At 33.9% G+C, this 21,370-nt stretch overlaps 1 protein-coding gene across 1 annotated transcript in view; it reads left to right on the top strand.

Annotated features, from left to right (window-relative positions):
• PHF14 (PHD finger protein 14) overlaps positions 1-21,370 on the top strand; it is a gene marked incomplete at its 5' end in the record, with an annotated part of 150,505 nt that overhangs the window by 33,702 nt on the left and 95,433 nt on the right. Inside the window, 6 exon segments of the mRNA XM_015853571.3 lie at positions 3,340-3,610; positions 4,189-4,295; positions 5,423-5,518; positions 7,049-7,152; positions 8,304-8,435; positions 14,130-14,298. Coding sequence (XP_015709057.2) covers positions 3,340-3,610; positions 4,189-4,295; positions 5,423-5,518; positions 7,049-7,152; positions 8,304-8,435; positions 14,130-14,298 — 879 coding nt within the window.

Raw genomic sequence — 21,370 nt, 5'->3', positions numbered from 1 at the left:
AATTTTACATGCAGGTGTTTTGTTTTGTTTTTGTATGTAATAAGTATTTCATCTGTACTACTGAGTAGGAGATACCTGAAAGGCATCTCTTTCATCTGTATCCCTGTCTACTGTTACTCCATAAGCTCAGCTGATATATGTTGACATAAAAATTTCAGTACTTCCAAGGGAATCTGTGTACTTCAATGTGTTTAAATATGTGTAGTTAATTGTTTATTTGATTTGAGAAATTTGTCGCCTACTTAACTTTCACTACTGAGGCTGTACTGAATTCTATGGACAAATAGTAGCTATATAGAAAAGCAGCTTGTCATTGGAAGGAATTGTGCCTAATTTATTGTTAGCCTTGGCAGATGCTTTGTATAAAATGGAAGAGTGAAATAATGGAGAGGAAAAAAAAAAAACAAAACATTTTCTGAAAGTAGAACTTCAGTATAATAACCAGAAAATAAATTTTTATATTATAAAAATATTTATTAAAAAATAAATAAATAAATATATATATATGTATATATATACTTCTAGTTCTTCAAGGATATTTAAATAGGCAAAGAAAATTTAAATATGAAATAACCCATGCATTTGAGAATGAATGAGCAAACAGTGTCACAGAAGAATTTTGAATAAAATATTCCTGTGAGGCATTGAGCCTTGGTGGGACATGATTGAAAGCATGTTACATAACTGTGTAGTACTCTCTGGTCTCAATATGTGAAGTATTGACTCTGTAGTGGAGGCATCATTATGCTGGATAGTATTTACATCATTGTGGTAAGTATTGGTTGTGAAAAATCAGTGTGAGTCCAACAGGGTTCGCACTTGCTCTATTTTTAGACCTTTGGTTAGAACTCTTCATTTGTTATGTGGTGCTGCTAGTGCTAGTAAGTTCTCTGCATTTTCCTTTCTTCCTGCTCTTTCCTTCAAATCAAGACTCCATGAGTATGGAATTTTTTCTGAAATAAAAAAAAATGAGAACTATTGGTGATCAGTGGATGGGTGGACTGGATCCTGTAGGTCTTTTCCAGCCTTGATGATTCTGTGATTCTTTGATAATTGAGTGACTCCTATGCATTTTTAGAACTGCAGAGGTTTCTTAATACATACCAGAAATGTTCGACCCGGGAGTTGACACAAAGTGTATATAAAGTCATATCTTGCACTTGAATACACATGCACATATACACAAAATGAAAACTTACTTCCATGGGAGTTTTAAAGCTTAAGTAAGGTTTCCAGATATTGATAAATGAGTATGTAGTTGTAGAAATAAAATGTGTGTTGCTGTGAAAGTGTATTTTTGAGACACATTTCAAAAGGAGAAAAAGGTGGTGCTTGGTGCTTTCTAACCCTGACAGGAGTAGCTGAGCTAGCAGTTTGGCAAGTCCTGTGTCCCAGAATAAGAAAAATCTTTAGAAAGAATCTAAGTTATATAACCGTCTGGCACTACTATTGATTACTGGAAAACAGTATATGTTGAAATACTTCCTTTATATGAATAAAGGAAATGTACATTACTTGAGTAAAGTATGTAATTCGAATTTACTTAAATCCATTCTTACAGTTGAGAATTTCATTTAAACTAGTCAGTCTGATTCGTCAGCTATTTCTGGAATTGGGCTCTGAGAATACAGTTGTATGACATTAAATGACCTCAAGATGTTCAAACTGAGTACATCATCAAGTAAAGAAGAATCAAGAACAAGGAAGATATAAACCATCCTTGTTCATTCTGGTGAAGAATAAAGCAAGGTGATGATTGCAGGTGGATCTCTTGCTTGCTGCTTTATGTTCAAGATAAAAGCCCTTGGGCTTAAAACTGTTCCACAAGGCATATTTCTTGTGTTTCTTGGTCATTAATGTTTGTGACCTAGTAAGGTAATGTATTAAACTGCATCTTTAACAGTAGTTTCAGCAATGCTGTTTGGAATCAAAGATGTTCCTTATGCGTGGTGTATATTTATAAATGCAAACTTTTTTGCTTTTGTCTCAGGAGTATTTCGTACCATACGGTAGGGTAGTCAGATTGGGTTAGCTGCTTCTTTATGTTGGCAAATGAGCAACTTCTAAGTCATAGTCAGCTGAAGTTTTGCCTCAGAAGGCTTGTATATTGATGTCATTTTCTGCCAGACTTACTGCTGCATAGAGTTCCCACAAGACAATTTTTTCCAACTGTCAGCAACAACTTGATTGATCTGGGTCTGATCTCCCAGATGGTCACAAATATACAGATGTCATCAACAACAAGTATTGTGAGCTTCTGCTGATTTCAGTTCCCTTTGGGTTAAGATTTTGGCAGATTAAAATAAACTAGTTTAACATTGTGAAGTGAGAGGGCATTGAAAAAGGTGTTCATACAAAAGAATGTCATATATGGCAAAAATACTGTTCACCAAATTTTACTGCTCACATAAACTTCAGAATCATAGAGTTTGGAAGGGGCCTCTGGAGATTATCAAGTCTAACTAACCTGCTAAGGCAGGTTCCATACAGTAGGTTGCACAGGAATGCATCTGGGTGGTTTTTGAATGCTTTAAGACATGGAGAGTCCACAGTCTCTCTGGGCAACTTGTTCTATTGCTCCATCACTCTAAAAGTACATAAGTTCTTTCTTATGTTCATATGGAACTTCCTGTGTTCCAGTTTGTGCCCGTTGCCTTTTGTTCTGTTCCTGGGCACTGCTGAAAAGAGGCTGGCTCCATCCTCTTGGCACCCATCCTGTAGATATTTGTAAGTATTGATAAGATACATATCATTTTAAGATACTTATCCAGACTGAACAGCAGGACGTCTCTCAGCCTTTCCTCAGAAGGGAGATGCTCCATGCCCCTAATCATCCTTCTCATCCTCTGTTGAGCTCTCTAGAAGTTTACTGTCTTTCTTGAACTGAGGATCCCAGAAATGTACACAAGTCTTCATATGTGGTTTCACTACAGCAGAGTAGAGGGGAAAGATCAGCTTCCATGACATGTTGGCCATGCTTAATGTATTTTTGGTAGGTCAGCAAAGATTTTTCCCAATGAAATTTCATGGTTCCATCATATTATCATTTTTGGGAAGGACTGTCTGAAAGCCAGCAATAATTCACGTTAATAGAGTAGCCTCATCAAGGAATCTGTGAAATCCTCTGAAACCTATTGGAAGGGTAATGCTATTGAAGTATGCTTTTTGATTTTACTTCACATGTCTGTTAGTGTATTTCTTGAATCAAATTGTTTTAATTAAAAAAGTATTTGTTAGATTCTTCAGCTTTTAAACTGAAAATAAGACACAGTCTCTTTCAGAAATGTTGATTTTGAATTGTTCCCTTATGTTCTTAATTCATGGAAGTTTTTGTTGTAGGCTCGAATCAATGCCAGACTACAGCAGTATCGTGCCAAGGCAGAGCTGGCTCGTACCACCAGGCCACAGGCTTGGGTTCCCAGGGAGAAGCTACCACGGCCACTCACTAGCAGTGCTTCAGCCATTCGCAAGCTTATGCGCAAAGCTGAATTAATGGGAATTAGTACAGACATTTTTCCAGTTGATACTTCAGATACTAGTTCCAGTGTTGATGGAAGAAGAAAGCATAAACAACCAGCCCTCACTGCTGATTTTGTCAATTACTACCTTGGTAAGGATTGAAAGTACATATTCTTCTCAGAGAAAAATAATTGTTTTGATGTATTTCTACTTTCTTTTCTCGTATTTCTTTGTTAATAGGCAAATAGGAATTATTATTATATTTTATTTTTTTTTTTTCATTTTTGGTCAGAAACCTTATTGCCCAATATACAGAATGTTGATGACTTTTCTTTTTTAACAATTTTGGGAAAAGAAAAACATCTTTCAAATACAAACAGGCAGTAGTATCTTTTCTAAGAAGGGATTGGAAGTTTAGGTGCCTTTAGTATCTCTTTTATGTTTTCCTTACATGTGGAATGGCATGTTTTTAACATTGACTGCGCAGAAGATTAGCTGATCAGAGATAACCCTTTAAATAACTGTACTAGGTTATTGTATGCAGCAAAAAGTCAGTGTTAAGATGTTCATTTTGCTGAGGCTGTGTAATAAACCTATAATTGTATGCTTTAAAAAAAACCCAAAAAACAAAACAATGGTTTTATGCTTTTTGTTGCCTCACTTTTTTCAGTGTGTAGAACTTGAAAATATAGCCAAGGCTAGAAAATAATGAATTTTTCTTTTAAATAGAGAGAAATATGCGCATGATTCAAATCCAGGAGAATATGGCTGAGCAGAGGAATATCAAGGACAAATTAGAAAACGAGCAAGAAAAGCTTCATGTGGAGTATAATAAGGTGAAGTAAAAAGAATAATAAGCCATTGTTCTGTTTAATGCTGCTACTATTAACTTTGATAGCATTTCTCTTTCCAAACAAGATGACTTAGAAAGAAAAATAGATAATATTCAGTCTTTAAAGAAAAGTACTATTTTAAAATATTCTTTTTAAATTTTTCTGTGGTTATTGGTCCCCCACCTCAATATACCAGCAGAGTCAATGTTGCCTTTGCAGTGATTCTTTAGTTGTCCCCATAGATTGTTCCCATAACAAATTGCAGGCAGAGCCCTCTCCTGACAGAGCAGTCTTAAGGCTATTTTTGTTTTTGTTCTTCATATGCATTTCATTTGAGACTTTGAGGCAACAGGTTTATAGTCGTTTACCCCCAAATTTCTAACATATCAATTGTGCATTAAAAAAAAAAAAAAGGTTTTAATTACATGTTTTACTCAATAATTATTTCTGTAACATATAAATATTTTGAATGTATCATAGGATTCCTTTTGTACTAGTTGATGTTACAATTCTTGCTCAGTTCAGTATCCTGCTGATAATTACTGGTATCAAAGGATAGTGTTGCTATTAAACTGTTAGGTTCGTGTTTTACATGAGAACATACATAAATGGAGAAACAGCCTTGTATGAATTGCTGAGTTTGAAGACAAAGGCAAAGGGAGAGTGAAAGAGGGATGCTTTTATCCACATTAATAGGTTGTATATGCTGTGTGGTAACTTTTCTTCTCCTTGCATCCTTTTAATTTAGATTATTTCTCCAGTAGAATGAGTGAAAGTATGGTAATATAGAGCTTTTATTCATTTTGCTGGTCACTTATATTTTTTGCTGCTTAAGTGGTAGAGACAACACATATGAGACACTGATGTATTTTGAACTTTACTTACTAATTGTATCTATGAAACCTTCTTTTTATGCTAAAATGCTTCAGATTGTCGTCTTAAAGCAGGTGGCTGCCTGCATTTTCATTTTAAATTGCCAAATGATTGCAGTGATCTCAGCTATTTTGACATGCAGTCCATTTTTTTAATGTTCCAATAAAGTAATGCACCTTTAATGGGTAAGAGTTAAATTTTATTGAATGTACCTAAATGATTTTTCTTTCCTTTTGTTTCTTCCTTTAACTGCTCAGCTTTGTGAATCTTTGGAAGAACTACAAAATATGAATGGAAAACTACGAAATGAGGGGCAAGGCATTTGGGCTCTGCTGGGTAGAATCATTGGACAGGTTGGTTTTATTTTGTTTTTTTTAGTTTATAGGCAGATACAGTTTTCAAAAAATGAGCTTTTGGGGTTCTTTTTGTCACTTCTGTGGCCAAATAAATTGATTTGATCAGACCTAGGCTTCACTCTGGGAATAATGTTTCCTGATTGAAATGTACAGACTTCTGCAAACCACCTAATGGAAATCTGTAGTTAAATTGTGTTGTTGTAATAGTGATCTTGTTTGCAAAATTCTTGCGTTTGTTAGAACTGATTGACTTATCATCTGTGAGAAACTGCACATGAAGCACAAGTTAATCCTCCCACTTTTGTCTCAGTGTTGTCGTTACTTACTGCAGGCTTCAAATGGTATAGGAACTTGATGGCTTTTATAGGATGCATTATGTATGTGATGTTTTTCAAGGTGGATAGTGTAGAGTGTTTAGTCAAATGAATATAAAATGTAGGAGAGCAGAAGATTTGGTTACTTCCTGTTGCCAATAGTTATCTTTTAGTTCACTTTGTTATATATGCTAAAAAGAGAGAAATGTAGATTCTTACAGTGTTTATATGTTTGATATCAAAAGTATTAAATGACAGCGGGCAATTTTAGCTTTCAAAGAGAGGTTGAAATGATTTCATCTTCCAATTTTAAATAAGACTGAATAAATTGTAGTGAAAATGCAAACATATAAGTGGATCATAATTTTGTGATGACTTTTGCTACTGCATGGTTTGTGGTGCTGTTCAGGAAATGGAACTTAGCCTTTGTTTATGGAGCTATAGTCTTTACAATATTGGTTGTTCTTTTTGTCAGCCTATTGTTCCTACTTGAAGAAAAAATACTTTAAACAGTACATTGCATCTATTGCATAAGGATATTTTATCTCCTTCTTAACATGGCTGTGAAAAAAAGTATTCAGAAATATATTTCCTGGTGCAAATGTTAACAAAACAAAAAAAAAAAAAGAAAAAGTAGAATTCATTTGCACAGCTTGCATGACTTTTTTTTCCAGTTGGTTGAACAGATGCAGACCCACGGGGCTGCTGAGAAATGACTTTGATAGATGGCTGCTGTCTGGGAAGCCAGCGTACTGCAGATTACTAGAAATCCGAAGAGAATCTTGTCTGCTTTGTGGAAGGCTTGGTCCAATAAGATAATTTTTCTAATTAACCTATCGAGCACCAATGTAGTAGGGATGCTGGATGAAAAGCAAACTGTCTTAGCATTATTCTGTCAGTTTTGTGAGTTTTGCTTTCCTTATTGCCACTTTGTAGACCTAGAAGCATTTGTCCATCCTTCTGTCTTAAAGCTTGAAATGAATTTTTAAATGTTAGTAGTTCATTGTGCTTATTGAATTGAAAAATGAGTATAATATTACTTTACCCCAATATGATTTTGTAATATAAACAGCCGTAGTTGCTTCTGTTTGTAAAATAGATGGCTAAGCCATTTCCCATTGAGTTTGAGTCCTGTTCTTCATGCATTGAGATTGGAATGAAGTTCTTTAAAAGTCCCAAGACTCATTGTACTGCATTTGTTCAAATCCAATAGAAATTGAACATACCTGCAATTTTACGTGCTCCTAAGGAAAGAAAGCCAAGTAAAAAGGAAGGAGGAACACAAAAGGCATCTACGCTTCCAGCTGTACTTTATAGGCAAGTAATGAAGTCTTGATAGAACAGATACATTTTTTATTAAGTTGCAGTTTCAAAAAATTACTAAGAGAAAATAGTTTGTCTAGATTTTCATTAACAAAATGCTTCAGAGTTCTATTAATTGCTTTACGTCTAAAGGCTATGTTGAGGAAATAATAATTTATTCCCCTTAACATACATCAGTGAGCTTTTCCTTTGCTAACATGACAGCAATGCTTTAAGAACAAAGGTAACTTTACAACTAACATAGTCTTTTTTAATGTGTAGTACACAATTGTTTCACTGGTTGTCTTGTGTTTTTCAATGTAATCATCTGCGCTGATGATTTTTCAAACAGCGCTGCTACTGTTTAGTTGTAATGGCTGGGTGCAAAATACACCTATTACATAAGAATATTTACTTTTTATTTATGAAATGTCAAATGCTTTGGGATAGCATGTAAACATTATCATGCCCAGCTAGCAAAATGAACAAAGAAGATATAAAAGTTCATTCTAGTACTGTAAGAGGCTGGAATCTTGAGAACATGTGAGTGGGATGAGTATTTGACAATTTTACACATACTGACAAACAATGGAAGTTACGTTTTACTAGTTCTGTTGCATTCACAGTCTACTGATACAGCTTCTCCTATAAGGAGATCAATAAACATCCAAGCCTTTGGAAATAATTGAATGGAAATGTTAATTCTGGTAAAATAATAATAATATTAAAATGTAGCTTCCTACTAGCTGGTATATTGCCTAGAGTATTGGCAGCACAGACCTGTTTTGAGGTATTTGCATTTTTGAAATAAATCTGATTGCTAAGACTGATACTAGCCATATAATTTTTCTGTTTAAGCATTTGGATGGCAAAGATAGTATTCTTTTCCATTTGCCATTAGTATGTTTTGTCTGAGCATCAAGTAATTACTTACTAGTTAAAAGTCCTTAACAATTAGATTCAAGATCTCTTTATTGTTAACTAGATTAGGTGCCTTTTATGTTTTACTGTATAGGTGCTTTGTAAAAATAGTTACACACTTACATGAAAGTAGTTGCCACATGCTGATGCTGAAGCTGTCAGCTTTGTAATTTCAAATGTAATTATAATTGTTCTTTGTAATTTCAAATGTAATTATAATGTTTTTCTACTACCTACATTAAAAGTTGTGGAATTTGCAAGAAGAACCATGATCAGCACCTGCTGTTACTGTGTGACACTTGTAAACTCCATTATCATCTTGGTTGTCTGGATCCACCTCTTACAAGGATGCCCAGGAAGACCAAAAACAGTTACTGGTAAGAATGCAATTGGTGCTTTATGTTACACCTGTACTTAAAGTAGGACATGAACATGAACTAGATATCACATTCTCTTTGTTTTAAATTTTGCTGTCTTAGATGGGTTATTTTATTTTCAGCAGCGATGACTGAAGCTAAAATGTAACTTGGCAAAGATTTCTCATTACTGTCCTTGTACAAATATGTTACAGCTTTACTTTGCTTTTGTGTTCTGTGATTATTGACAATGACATGTAATAACAGTAGAAAACCACAGGAAATAAACAACTTGATTTTGTTTGTCTCAGGACCCAGATACGCAGCTCTTCTGTTTAGATCTTTAAGAAAATACTTGTAAGTAATTAAACGTAAACTTGTCTTCTGCAATGGCAAAAGTACATGTATAACTGTACTTACTACAGTTAATTAAAATTATTTTTGTGGGAGTGGAGCAGAACAAAAGCTAAGTGTTACAATAGAGAACTGCCAAAGTGTAGAGGTGCTGATTTCTAATTATCATAAAATTAGTTTGCTACTCTGTTTTATCTGGAAAGAATTTAGCTTACAGCATCTCTGTGAATTATCATCACCTAGTCTGAATGTTAAGATACCACATGAGTATATGATAAGAATTCCTTCTGAAGATACGGCGCAGTGATTATAATCAAGAAAACTCTGATTCTGTTTTTCTTAATGTCACTTAAATTTTTCTTCAGACTTCCACATAACATCTAAACAATCTTTTTTTGCCTTATTTTGATGATATATTGTGTGCAGATCAAGGTGGCTTATACTGGAAACGGGAGGTCTCTTTTTTTCTTTTTCTCTTTGTTTTATCAGAATATGATACAGCCTGCATTTATTCCAGTAAACTCACTTAATAATTTGAGATTTACTTTAAAAGCTGAAAAGCTTAGAAAGATTCAATCACTAAATTTTTTCTGAACATAATTTCCCTTAAATTACTCGTTACAGTCTCTGATTTTGGACTTCTGGCTGTTTTGAAGAAATTCTAATCTTTGGTCTGATTTATGAAGCAGTTCCATGGAAGTTTTTTTTTTTTTTTTCAGAATATTCTTGATTTTATTTTATTTTATTTTATTTTAATTTTTCTGGCTTTTTAACTTGAGTTGAAAGGACTTGCTAACAGCCATTGGTCAAAGATGTAAAGCTATAATTCTCAATGGGTGTTAAAGACAGAATAGGACAGGTAGCACAAACTGTTTTTTCAAAGTTTTGACTTATCTTTGTTGTTAATTCATGCTTCAGTTATACCTCAGATCACAAAGTTTGCTTTTACTTCTAATTAGCTAAGACTTATTCTAGACAGTGAGATTATAGCAGACAAATTGATCTGTATTGATTACATTCTTTTCATCATTTACATGCCTTTATGTATCCTTTCAGATCAGTAGAGAGCATATTGAATGGAACCTTAATCTAAGTTGGAGTTCAGCAGGCTTTCCCCCCTGCTGTTGTGAATAAATTTTTAATCTTTTGATTAAGCAGTGAATAAAAATGCAGATTTTTTGATGTACTTTTCAGATATTTCTATAGAATATAATATGAATTTAAGCAAAAGGATTAAGTAGGAAAATGGCTATTATGGGAAATTCCTTAAAATGTTAGTCAGGTTGAAATATTTTATTTAAAGTGATTAAAAGTATTGACTTTAATCGACATTGAAAACAGGAAACAGTAGAAAATAATTTTCATGATGATTGTTTTCCATTCCATTATCACTGGTCATAATTTACTTTATAATTACTAATTTAAAATATTTATTAAGTTAAGCCCAAATTTATATTAGTTTTAAAAGTATTTCTAGACGTCCCCACTTCACAAAAACAATTTAAAGTGTCCCTCCTCCTTGTTTTATTGTTAACATAGGCCTTAAGTTTTTCCTTCTCATCTATTTCTAGGTTAAAATATATTTTAATGGTCTTATTTTCTAAAACTTTGTGAGAAGGCAGCACTCTTTGGTCTTAAGGTGCTTACCCTGAAGTAAAATCTTTGTGCATGAAGCTCAAAATGTTTTGTGGTATGAAAAACAACAACTTGTATTGACATCATGTAGTTTTGGCTGTTGTAATAATACCATTGTAGTGTTATTTTTCTTGATGAAGGGAAATGTTTTTTGCATGACCAACACATAACCAGATGTCTGAAGATTTGAATAATGCCATTTTTAATGAGACTAAGATCTTGCAGTGCCTTCATTTAACTTTTGTTTAAATTTGGCATTTCTTCTTGCCTTTGAAAAGATGTACTAGGCTACCTTTTTGTTGTTTTCCCATAAAAGGAAGCAAGAAAGAAGCATTATGGTCAATGCGAAAGCTCTCAGAATTATGTCTTAGTGATCATTTAAGGATAATGTAAAGTGATACATCTGTTGAGAAGATTTTTCTGTTGAAAATGTTTTTTTTTTGGATGTCAAGTCTCTTGTCATAATTAATTGATGTCCAGTAATGTAATGGTTTTTACCTTACTCATGCTACGGGAATTTTTACAGTAAGTTTTAAAAAAACAGACCAAAAATGGCATCTGAAATATAGGAAACTTCTGTTAAGCCATGCTTCAGTGCTTTGGTGTAAGACACGGATAGTATGCCCAAAACATTATGTTCAGTTATGGTCTCCTGTTTTCTACAGGGGGCAAATCTGTTTCAACATTTTAATGTGCAGTTTGGAGTAAATCACATTGCTGCTTTGTGGTTCACGTTGTGGACCATGGAACATGGTTACCGCATTCTTTTCAGATGAGTCCAGAATATTATTACATTCAACCACTGATTTTCCCTGAGGCTAGATTAAGCAAATCCAGAGTAAAAGCAAAACAAAAGCCATGTACAGAAATAGAATCTTCAGCACTGTTTTTCCTATTAAGTTACTTGTGCTGCATGGCAATTCTTGCTAATTAAGACATAGTCTGAACAGATGGAAAGATGACCTGTTGTGATAGGTTCTCAATTCACTGATTGCCCTTGAAGAGACAAAATAAAATGAACATGACTTTAGCAATGCCAGAAAAGGAATGGCAGTTCTGTGCTTTCTGTGAATATATTGGAATTAAATAGCAGAATGGAAAAAAGGAGTGCTTTAAATTCAAGAACCATGTTGAAATAAACCATAATAGGAACTGAAAGTTAAGAAGATTGTTTCCAACTTAGAAGACTGTATATCTGTAATAGCTTTTCTGTGGATCCTGTGGGAGCTAACAACAAAACAACTTTATAACTTGACTGCTTTATAAAAGGGTTGATAAGATATAGTTACCTGTGTTAGTAGAGGCTATTCCAGTAAATGGAGAGTTTCCTTGGTAGTTCTTGTTTGTAACTTCTATTTTTTTTCTCTTCATCTTTGGTGTGTTAGTAAGGTTTTGTTCTGCGTGTTTACCCCCTGCCTCTCAACAGGCTGTGGTTTTGCAGTTTTCTTTTTGTAGAACTTTCTCTTTTCTTTGGATGCTGTGAGACATTTACCACCTGTTTCAGAGTAAGCATGGTCGTAGAAACAGAATTTCAAAAACCTGCAGGTAGTATCTTAACTCTTAGATGATAATAGTATCATAGCTCTTTGGTTAAATCCATCAAAATTACAATAACATATTTATGTGTTTAAATAGGGCTCTAGTGAAACTAGAGTGCTTTACAGGCCTGCATAGTTTGTTTTCTATGCAATTGTCTGAGCTTATGGAGGAGTAAAATGTTTTTCCCTTTTAGCAGTTCACAGCTAAACAATGGGAATGTCAATGATTCATTGTCAGATACAGCAGAGGAGGTTCCCAGCTCCAGACATATTTTTAAGATCATATCACTGTTGTTTCTCTTACAGTAACTTCATTTAAAGTGCAGTGTTTTAATTATAGATTTTTTGTTTGTTCTTTTAATTTACATACAGTACAGGCTTTTACCATAACATAGGCAATATTTTTTTGTATGTCAGAATTGCTCAAAATGGCACTTACATAAGTGTAAGCAAATAATTTTAGTTGTGCTTTCTATATAAATGTGATCGATGCTGCAGTGTTAACCAAGGGCTGACTTTCTTCTGTCTTGACAACCGTATGAAATCTACAGTGGTATCTTTGCTGCAATCTGCCTTGTAATACTATCATGTGTCCCATTTTTCGTGGTCTGAAGTGCATTAAAGATAAGAAATGATTAATCTTCATAACATTATAATGTAGCAGCAATTATCTTAATTTTAGATATGGAAAAATTAAAGCACAAAGGTGCTGATTTCCCCAGGGTCACACTGGTAATGGCTACATAGTCCAGGATTAGACCCTCTGTAATTTAACTAATCAGCCACTGGCTTGTCTAGCAGACTGCGACCACTGCCTGTAGCTGCAGGTATAGCCAGATGTTTAAATGAATACGGAGATTTGATTCCTGTTGGAATAGACTGTAAGACCATCAGTGGGACGGACTTTTTGTTTTTTATCAGTTGCTATGTAAAAGAAGTTATGGAAACATGCATCAGAAGCAGCCTTTGTTAAAAATGCAGTTTAAAAGTGTATTGTATGTTTTATTTGTGGTACTCTTCTTTTGAGTTGAACAGCAATTGGAATTTGGACTAAAAGCAATATACCATTTGTCAGCAGTGACATTTCAAAATAAAGGCAAGACTGATAGCTTTTTAAGATAAAATGAGTTGATATTACAGGAGCAAAGCTATTTCTGTTGAAAATTCATAGATGAAGAAATCAGTACATATGCAATATTTGTTCTTTCAGTTTATTGAATGATGGACATGCCTTCTCTCAAGTGTTTATTAACATTTAACTACAAATAACTAAGTACATTTTGGTTAGTCTCCTTGCAGAGCAAATTTGCAACTTCATATCCCTTGTAATGCCAATCAATAGCAGGACCTTTTTATTTTTTAGTTGATATAATTGAAGGAATATTTTGAATTTATGAAAACAGCGATTAATTAGAATTTGCTTGGAAGGATTTATAGTTTGCTGAATTGAAAAAGTTATGTGAGGAAAAAATGCAAATCCTTTACCAGTGGATATCATTTTTAAATTTTCATTTCGCATATTTTTAGTTACCATCTGCATTTACAACTTCACATAAAATGAGTCATTTCTGCAAATCACAACAAAACTCAATTACTTCCTGTCTTGTTAATCCTATCTTGGAGCTTGTCATTAGCATTTCCTCAGATGATGTACACTTGGTAGTTCAGACTGTGATTAGGTACTTCCTCAAACTCAACAGGCATGTTTTTTCAACTTATTGTTCAAAGATTATTAATACAACACTTTTAAAATTATTATATATATATATATATATATATATATATATATATATATATATATATATAAATTTTTTAAGATTTAAAATTAAATTAAAATACAGCAGCATTTTCAGTAATGAATAGATTACGGATCAGTGGACACAGTTAAAAATAGGGATATGGTACAATATGAACACTGACATAAGATTATATTCTACTTCTGAAATCTTGGTTTTCAAGATACAAGTACTGTCAGAAAAAAAACAACACAACAACAGAGTAAGTCTTGCTATTTTTATCACCAGATGACTACATTATCATGCATTTGAGAGATTCATCTAGTTGCTATTGGCTTTACTGACTTTAATTTACTTCTTTCTAACCCAAACACTTTTTTTTTCTGCTTCAGAACATTTCTTTTTGTGCTTTTGTGGCTGCAGTTTTAAATAAAAAATCTTTCCCTTTGCAGGCAGTGCTCAGAGTGTGACCAGGCAGGTAGCAGTGACATGGAAGCTGATATTGCCATGGAAACCTTACCAGATGGGACCAAAAGATCACGGAGGCAGATTAAGGAACCAGTGAAATTTGTTCCTCAGGATGTGCCACCAGAACCGAAGAAAATTCCAATCAGAAATACGGTAAATAACAGCTGAGTGATTGTTATACAGCTCATATTCATAATAATTTTGTTTAAAATAACTTATTTTTTGGGCATCTTGAAAGTTATACAATATTTTAAAATATAAAAAAAGTATGGATGTAGTAAATTTTGTTACTTATCTTGTATAAGGCTTTATAACGTGTTAAAAATGCAGTTTTGCTAAACTAAATAATGATGTGTGATACAGAATTCTGAACTGAAGAGTTGTGCAAGCTTTTCCAGTCATCTTGGTCACTGAGGCCCTTGTTAATTGCAGAAAAACAGAAGGTTCTCATTGCATTTAAGCTTATCCTTTACAAGTTTTTGTTTTTCTTTTTTTTTTTTTTTGTCTTAATAGTGCAGGCACTTTGTTCTTATATGCTCAGGAAGATATATGCTACAATTGAAAAGTAATATATTTTTTAATGTGTGAGTAACCTGCTAACTGACTGCATAGATTATGACATGAGCCTGTGTGACACCTCCTTGTCACTGTGCTTTCTCTTAACTTTCCTGATGCATGGGGTTTTTTTTCATTCATTTTTGTTTGGTGGTGTTTTTTGTTTGTTTTGGTTTTTACTTTTCTTTATCTAGTTTTTTAGAAGAACTGCTGTTTTTTAGACTCATGAAATATTTAACTTTTTTTTACTTGAAAGTAGAACTTAGCATTAATCTCTGCATTCCATTGTGTTTTTCTAATGTTCTAGTGCTTAAAGTTTTATTCTCCTACTCCTGAAGCAAGGTTTTTCATGTGTAATGTGTCACATCACTTACAAAATGCACATAAATGTTATCAAAGGACATTATGGTGCAGTTCAGGGAGTAACTCTTGCTCATATGATCCTTTTGCCATTTGTAGTTATTTGTATGTAAACTGCGGCTCTTCTGAAATACTACCAATCTTAGGACATACCAAAACCCACTCAATTTAGGGTTAGATACACTTCTTTGACATGCAGTCGGTTACTTGGTTAGAACTTCATTTTCCTCAGAGGCATTTTTCTGAATTCTGATATTTGCGCTAGTAAATACACCATACTTCACTCCTCTGTGTATACCCTGATGGGATTAAGTAGGTATTTTCCTCCTAAATGTTTGGTTTAAATAAATTTCAATATATATGGAATGCTTGGGTTGCAGCTTTGATATACATAATAGTTTTCCTAATCTGTGACTAAGAAGAGTTTTAAGGATAGAATTGTAAAGTCATTGAATAACCTGAATTGGAAAGGGTCCATAAGGACCATCGAGTCCAACTCTTGTCTCAAACCGTAACAATTAATTTAGCTGTAACTATTTGGACTATTTGCAAAATTAAATTGTATGAATAACTGAGTGCCTACAGGGCAGAAACTTTTTTTTTTTATGTCCCTTTTCTTCTCATTGACTGAAAATTTCCTTCTTTCTTACGTGTGAGAATCAATAAGTTCTTAACAGTTCTCTGGATGGGTTGAACTAACTGTGGTCATGTTGTTCATGCAGAAGAGAGAATCTAGTCTTCCTATTTACTGAACTCTTTACATCTCCCATTTTTCTTCATTCTCTTTCCCATGTCTAAACCTAATATTTTGGTTAAGGTTTGAGATTCATGATTATGGAATATAGAACTAAAAGTTCTGCAGGAAAGACATTCATACTGATAATAAAAGGGTGATGTAAGGCATAGTATGGATTTGTGTATCTGTAGGAAAGCAATCTTCCTTTATGTTGTGATTTTATGATTTTTCTTATTAGAATCCCACTACATGACATCATGTAGTGCAGCGGGAGTTAGAGCTAATGCTGTAGTTCCATGGATTGCCGATATTTCCACATTTCTCTCAGAAGAGAGAGAATGAACTACAGCTCCCAGAAGAGTTCATTATTCCATTTTCATTTTCTGTTCAGAGAGAAAGATTAAACTGAGTGGGAGTCACAAGACTATTCTCTTTTTGCTTGTCTCTGTGGTGTGTGCTCCCTAGCTGTCTTGCCTGTAGCATTAGGGTAAGGCCTTTGGTTTTGGACACTCTTTCTCATTATATTAGTCATGGAACTAGGCCAATCCAGGCTGGAACTGTGACACGTTGCTACTCTGCTTATGTGTTATTGGTGATACTGTAATAGTTTCTTCTGTGCCAAGTGTACAGAAGTTTGCGTAGTTGTTCTTAATGGGTTCTTCCACTGTGAAGATGTGTCACTGGTGCTGCGTGGGGATTATACAACACAGAGATAAAATTTACTTTGAGTGGGCTAATACATTGGCAAAGTACAACATTACACTGTGGAACAATTATGGCTGCCTGTCTGATGAAGGCTTTGTTCCTCTATTTGAATGCTTAGGTTGCATTTCAGTTCTTTCCAGTTGTTTTCTACAAAACACAAATTTGAAAGATATGATATCCTGTTATAAAGTTATCTCTGATAAACTCTTTAGCTGTGATTGTTTAGCTTTCCTGAAGCTTTGTTTGGTTTGTTTTTCTTTGTTGGTTTCACTTGCATTGCCTTTTGCTTAACTGTGAAAGTTTGCACTCTTGATACCTTGCTTGTTTCTTTTTCTGAACTCTGTTAAATTCTTTCTTGGGACTGATACATTTAGGTGGTGTAACAAAATGAGAAGTGCTGATCTTGGAAGATATAGTAGATACCTCCAAGTTGTATGGGATTCCCTGCTACCTTCTTCGTTAGAAATGAAAGATTTTATCTGATTATGGAGAGAACTTCTCTGTGGTATGGTTTAACAGTGTTGACCAGATACTTGGTCTCTCTTTTTTGTATGCCTTTGTATATTTACTTGGTGTAAATATTTTAAAGAGGGGAAAAAAATGACTAATTTGAAAATATGTTTACTTCACAGTTCTCTCATCTTAATATCTCTGAACATTTTATTCAATTTAATTTTGTTTTGCAAGAAATTGGCAAACCCACTTACCTAGCAGTGTGCAATCATCGTTGTTTACAGTTATAATCAACAAGTGCAATTAAAGACTGTTGAATTGTATGTTTGTTGCTCTAAAGGGAATTTCCATGTGTTTTGCATAAATTTATTTTCAGTTGATTCAATTGTGAGAAGGCTTTTGTTTTGTTTTGATGGTACAGCATACCCAAGAAAAGAGAATGCATCTTACCTGTTTGGATTTAATTATAGCCATTTATTGTATTTAACTCTTCATTTTTTTTGTTGACACAAAAAGCTCTACTATATTTATTTAGATAAAATTGGATTGGGTAGTATTAGCTGATATCTCTAACGATTTTACATGCATTTTAAAAATATGAGTGATTAACTAATTCTGTATGTTTAACTTCTGTAACCCATATCATCTCTTCTGCTTTGTACTGTATGAACTTAGAAGTATTTTCAGGGCACTTTCATTTTAAGTCTCTTAACTGCTTAGCCCTAGGTCTGCCTCAAGATACTTCTTAGCAGACTTTTAGAATGGGATGCTCTGTATTGTTTTTAATGTGGTGCAGTTTCTTTCTGTCTTCATGACCGCTTGTGCAGTAACTTGGCTCATAACTAATTGTTGGGCTGGGAAGAGCTGTGAGTTACACTTACTTTCCAACTGGATGAGAGGGAGGTGGATACTCTAATGAAAATTTATGTTTTTTACTGGGACTACATTGTTCAGCCTAATCTTAGATTTGAATTGAGAGGACCAGAGATCTGTGGCAGTTGGGAATACACTGGTATTCAGAGCTTCTATATTACATTGAGGACTCAGTGTCCCTCTAGAATTTGGAAGTAAGAGAGGACTATGACTGGAGAAGGCTATTCAGAGTCAGGACCACGCTTCTCCTTTCAGCCTGGAGAAGAGAAGGTTGCGGGGTGACCTCATTGCAGCCTTTCAATACCTGAAGGGAACTTACTCCCAGGAAGGGAGTAAACTCTTCGAAAGGGCTGATAATAGCAGGACTAGGGGAAATGGTTTTAAGTTGAAGGAGGGAAGATTTAGGTTGGATGTTAGGGGAAAGTTCTTTACTAGAAGAGTGGTTAGGTCCTGGAACAGGCTGCCCAGTGAGGTTGTGGATGCCCCGTCCTTGGAGGTGTTCAAGGCCAGGTTGGACGGGGCCCTGGGCAACCTGGTCTAGTAAAGGTGTATGTTTGGTGGCCCTGCTAGGCAGAGGGGTTGGAACTACATGATCCTTGAGGTCCCTTCCAACCCGGGTAATTCTGTGATTCTGTGATTCTGTGATTCTCACTTGTGCAGTTCTCTAAATTTTTCAGGACAGTATTTTGCACCCTAATACGATATATGTTTTTTAAAACTACTCTGTATTTGCACTCTAATATTTCAGTCTCCTAGGTTTCAAATGGTTTAGAATATTTGTATCAAGAGCAACCATTTCAAAGTAAATGAGACAACAGTGAGAATGTGGAGTCCTTCGGACTATATTGTTTTGAAGAGAGTGCCTAGCATATTGTTTGTGAAAGAGAAAGTTTATGATAACACATTTCTTGCTTTGAACATGTTATGTAAGATTATACGTAAATGCTCAAAGGTAAATTTAAAATTCAGAGTTCTCTGAATCAGGGTCTAAACAAGTGTTTATTGAGTATGAATAGACTAGGTGTTAGGTCTTTAGTCTATTGTATAAGAGCTGAATTTGCAGTGTTTTGGATTCAAGCCTTATTCAGTAATCTTAGTAATTGTTTAAGCAATTTTCTGGTTCCCAGTAGATAACTTTTCAAACTAGTTCTATTTAAATCCATAATCCTTGTAATTCCAATTTCATACTTGTATAAGCTTCATAAATCATCATTGTTGCTGCTAGTGAATTTCAGTGAACCAATGTTTAATTTGCATAAACTGAGCTATCTAAACATTGTTGGTTTTTTTTGTTTTGTTTTGGGGTTTTTTTTGGTATACCAGTTAAAAAGCTGAAGATGTGTTTTAATGTTTGCTCTCAGAACCTATAGTTTTTTCAAGTTGGATGTTTTTTTTTTTTCAACAAAGATTAAAAGAAAACACGGTTTAATGTATGTTTCTAAGAGGTACAGCTAGTGCTTTGGAGTAGTAAGCAGAGAGATGAATGCTGATCTTCTATACAGTTATATATGTTCAGTTGATGAGAGCCTTCATGGGATTATCCTTGTTAATACAAATCAGCTTTTTATAAGTTGCAACTTCCTTTGATATCCTCGAATGAAGAAGAAAATAGGTGATTGTTCACCCAAGTTCTCATCAGTTAAATAATTTTGGTATTCTGGTATTGTACGTTTTTCAAAGTGAATATGCTGTTTCTGTCCCCTGAAAAAAAATATCTCTAAGTATAATTTCAGTAGTTCCTTTACTTGAAAGTTGCCAGACCATCTAGTATACATGCTGTCTTCTGGCAGTATAAAGGAGTTTCTGTAAGAAAGATCATAAACACATCTTCTAAAGCAAAACTGCAGCTGGAGCTGGCTGTGTACTGTAAGAGGTGGTAAAGAATGCTTTTCCTTGTAATTCTTGGGTACTTTTAATGAGCATACTAGCATTTTTTTTGTGTATAGATACTATTATTAGCTCCTTTTAAATGAGAACATTTGTCCACTATTAAAACAGAGAAGTTGTCTCTTTGTAAAGGATTTAGGGGCATCAAATAGTTTCTCGAGGGATTTAAGAATGATACCATCTTCTGATTTTCTTATTTTCATTACTTGAAAACTGAAAATCTGATAACTTTTTCTGTAATCGCTCTGTATAAAATCCAGTGAGCAGACAGGGGCTTTTCTGTTTAGCAGTAAAAACACAGTGTTTTGGGGAAAAAAATTATTTTATTTGCCAGCAGTATGCTGTTCGTTCTTTGGAACATGAAAGAAAGCAAATCTGTGCCTGAGGGGCTACGCTCTTAAGTAGATTAGTTTGAAAAAAAAGAAAAATACTGACAAAGTACCTACAAACCGTATTCAGCTCAGGGAATTGTTGTGTACTTTGCTTTTGTTTTACAAATAAATAGTATTATTTAAAATAAGTTAATATTTCTTGCTTTTGTTTGAAATACCAAAAGAGAAGTAAGTATTTTTCTTACCCTGTATATTAAAAGATAAGCAATTGTTATTTTGTGTTTAACTGAAGTATTTCAAGCAAGTTCTTTCCAAACATCTATTGTATAATTTAATGATGTGATTTCATAGGTACAAGTTTTGAGTAAGGGATGGCTACAGAACAAAAATAGAAAAACAGTTCCAATTTGAGTGTTCAGGGCTTCATAAAGACAGCAAATAATATTTAAACTTTTTCCTGTCATGATAGTTGACATTGGCTGCGATTGGTCAACCCATTGAAGTTCGAGAACCATTCCAAATAAAGCAAATTATCATCAGGGTGCTGTGTCTTTGCAATACTCACCTTGGAAATTGCTGCTAATTGAACATGAGGAAAAACTAAATCAGGAATTCCTCAGTTTTCTGAAACTGAAAGTTTTTTATAAGAAAGAATGTTGTAAATTACGTTTCTTTTTTACCCCTCAATACCAAATATTAAAGTTCAAACCAATGTATAACCTATCAATTCAAACGTGTAAAAACTAGATCTGTCAGCCTGCCAAATACATGAATACTTGACGTTACTTAGATAGCTATGAACTATTTTTTTGGTCTTAAAAGGCAGAAAGTAAAGTAAAGTAATGCAGCTCTTCAATGAAGTTTGAAGTAAATGGACTAAATTATAATAATAGTCCATTACTTGGGCTTGGGGAAGGATAAATAGTTTTTGATATTTTGATTTGTATTTTTAAGAAACAAAAATCATAGATAACTTATTTTTACTACACCAAAGAGAAAGATGGACATATTCGAAATGATATTTGGATGATGTAACCATAGATACCTGGCAGTTTTCAAGTAAGGCCATGCAAAAATAGGCACTTAAGTTAACTTTTCTTGAAAAGAATTCCTGTCACATCAGCAAACTGCCTTGTTTTTTCATGTTTTTTGGTTTGGGTTTTGTTGGTTTATTGTTGGTTCATTGTTGGTTTTTTTTTGGTTTTTTTTTGGTTTTTTTTTTTTTTTTGCCTTTTTTGCCTTTTGGATGTGAAGTAGTCTTTCAGATTCTCAAACTCTTATGCTTATTTCTTAGAAACAGTCATTAATTGCCAGTGATAGTACA

The sequence above is a fragment of the Coturnix japonica genome, chromosome 2 (genome assembly GCF_054131305.1).
Source record: "Coturnix japonica strain WE chromosome 2, WE-NBRP24, whole genome shotgun sequence".
NCBI classification, from domain to species: Eukaryota; Metazoa; Chordata; class Aves; order Galliformes; family Phasianidae; genus Coturnix; species Coturnix japonica.
This window is presented reverse-complemented; position numbering and strand designations above follow the sequence as displayed.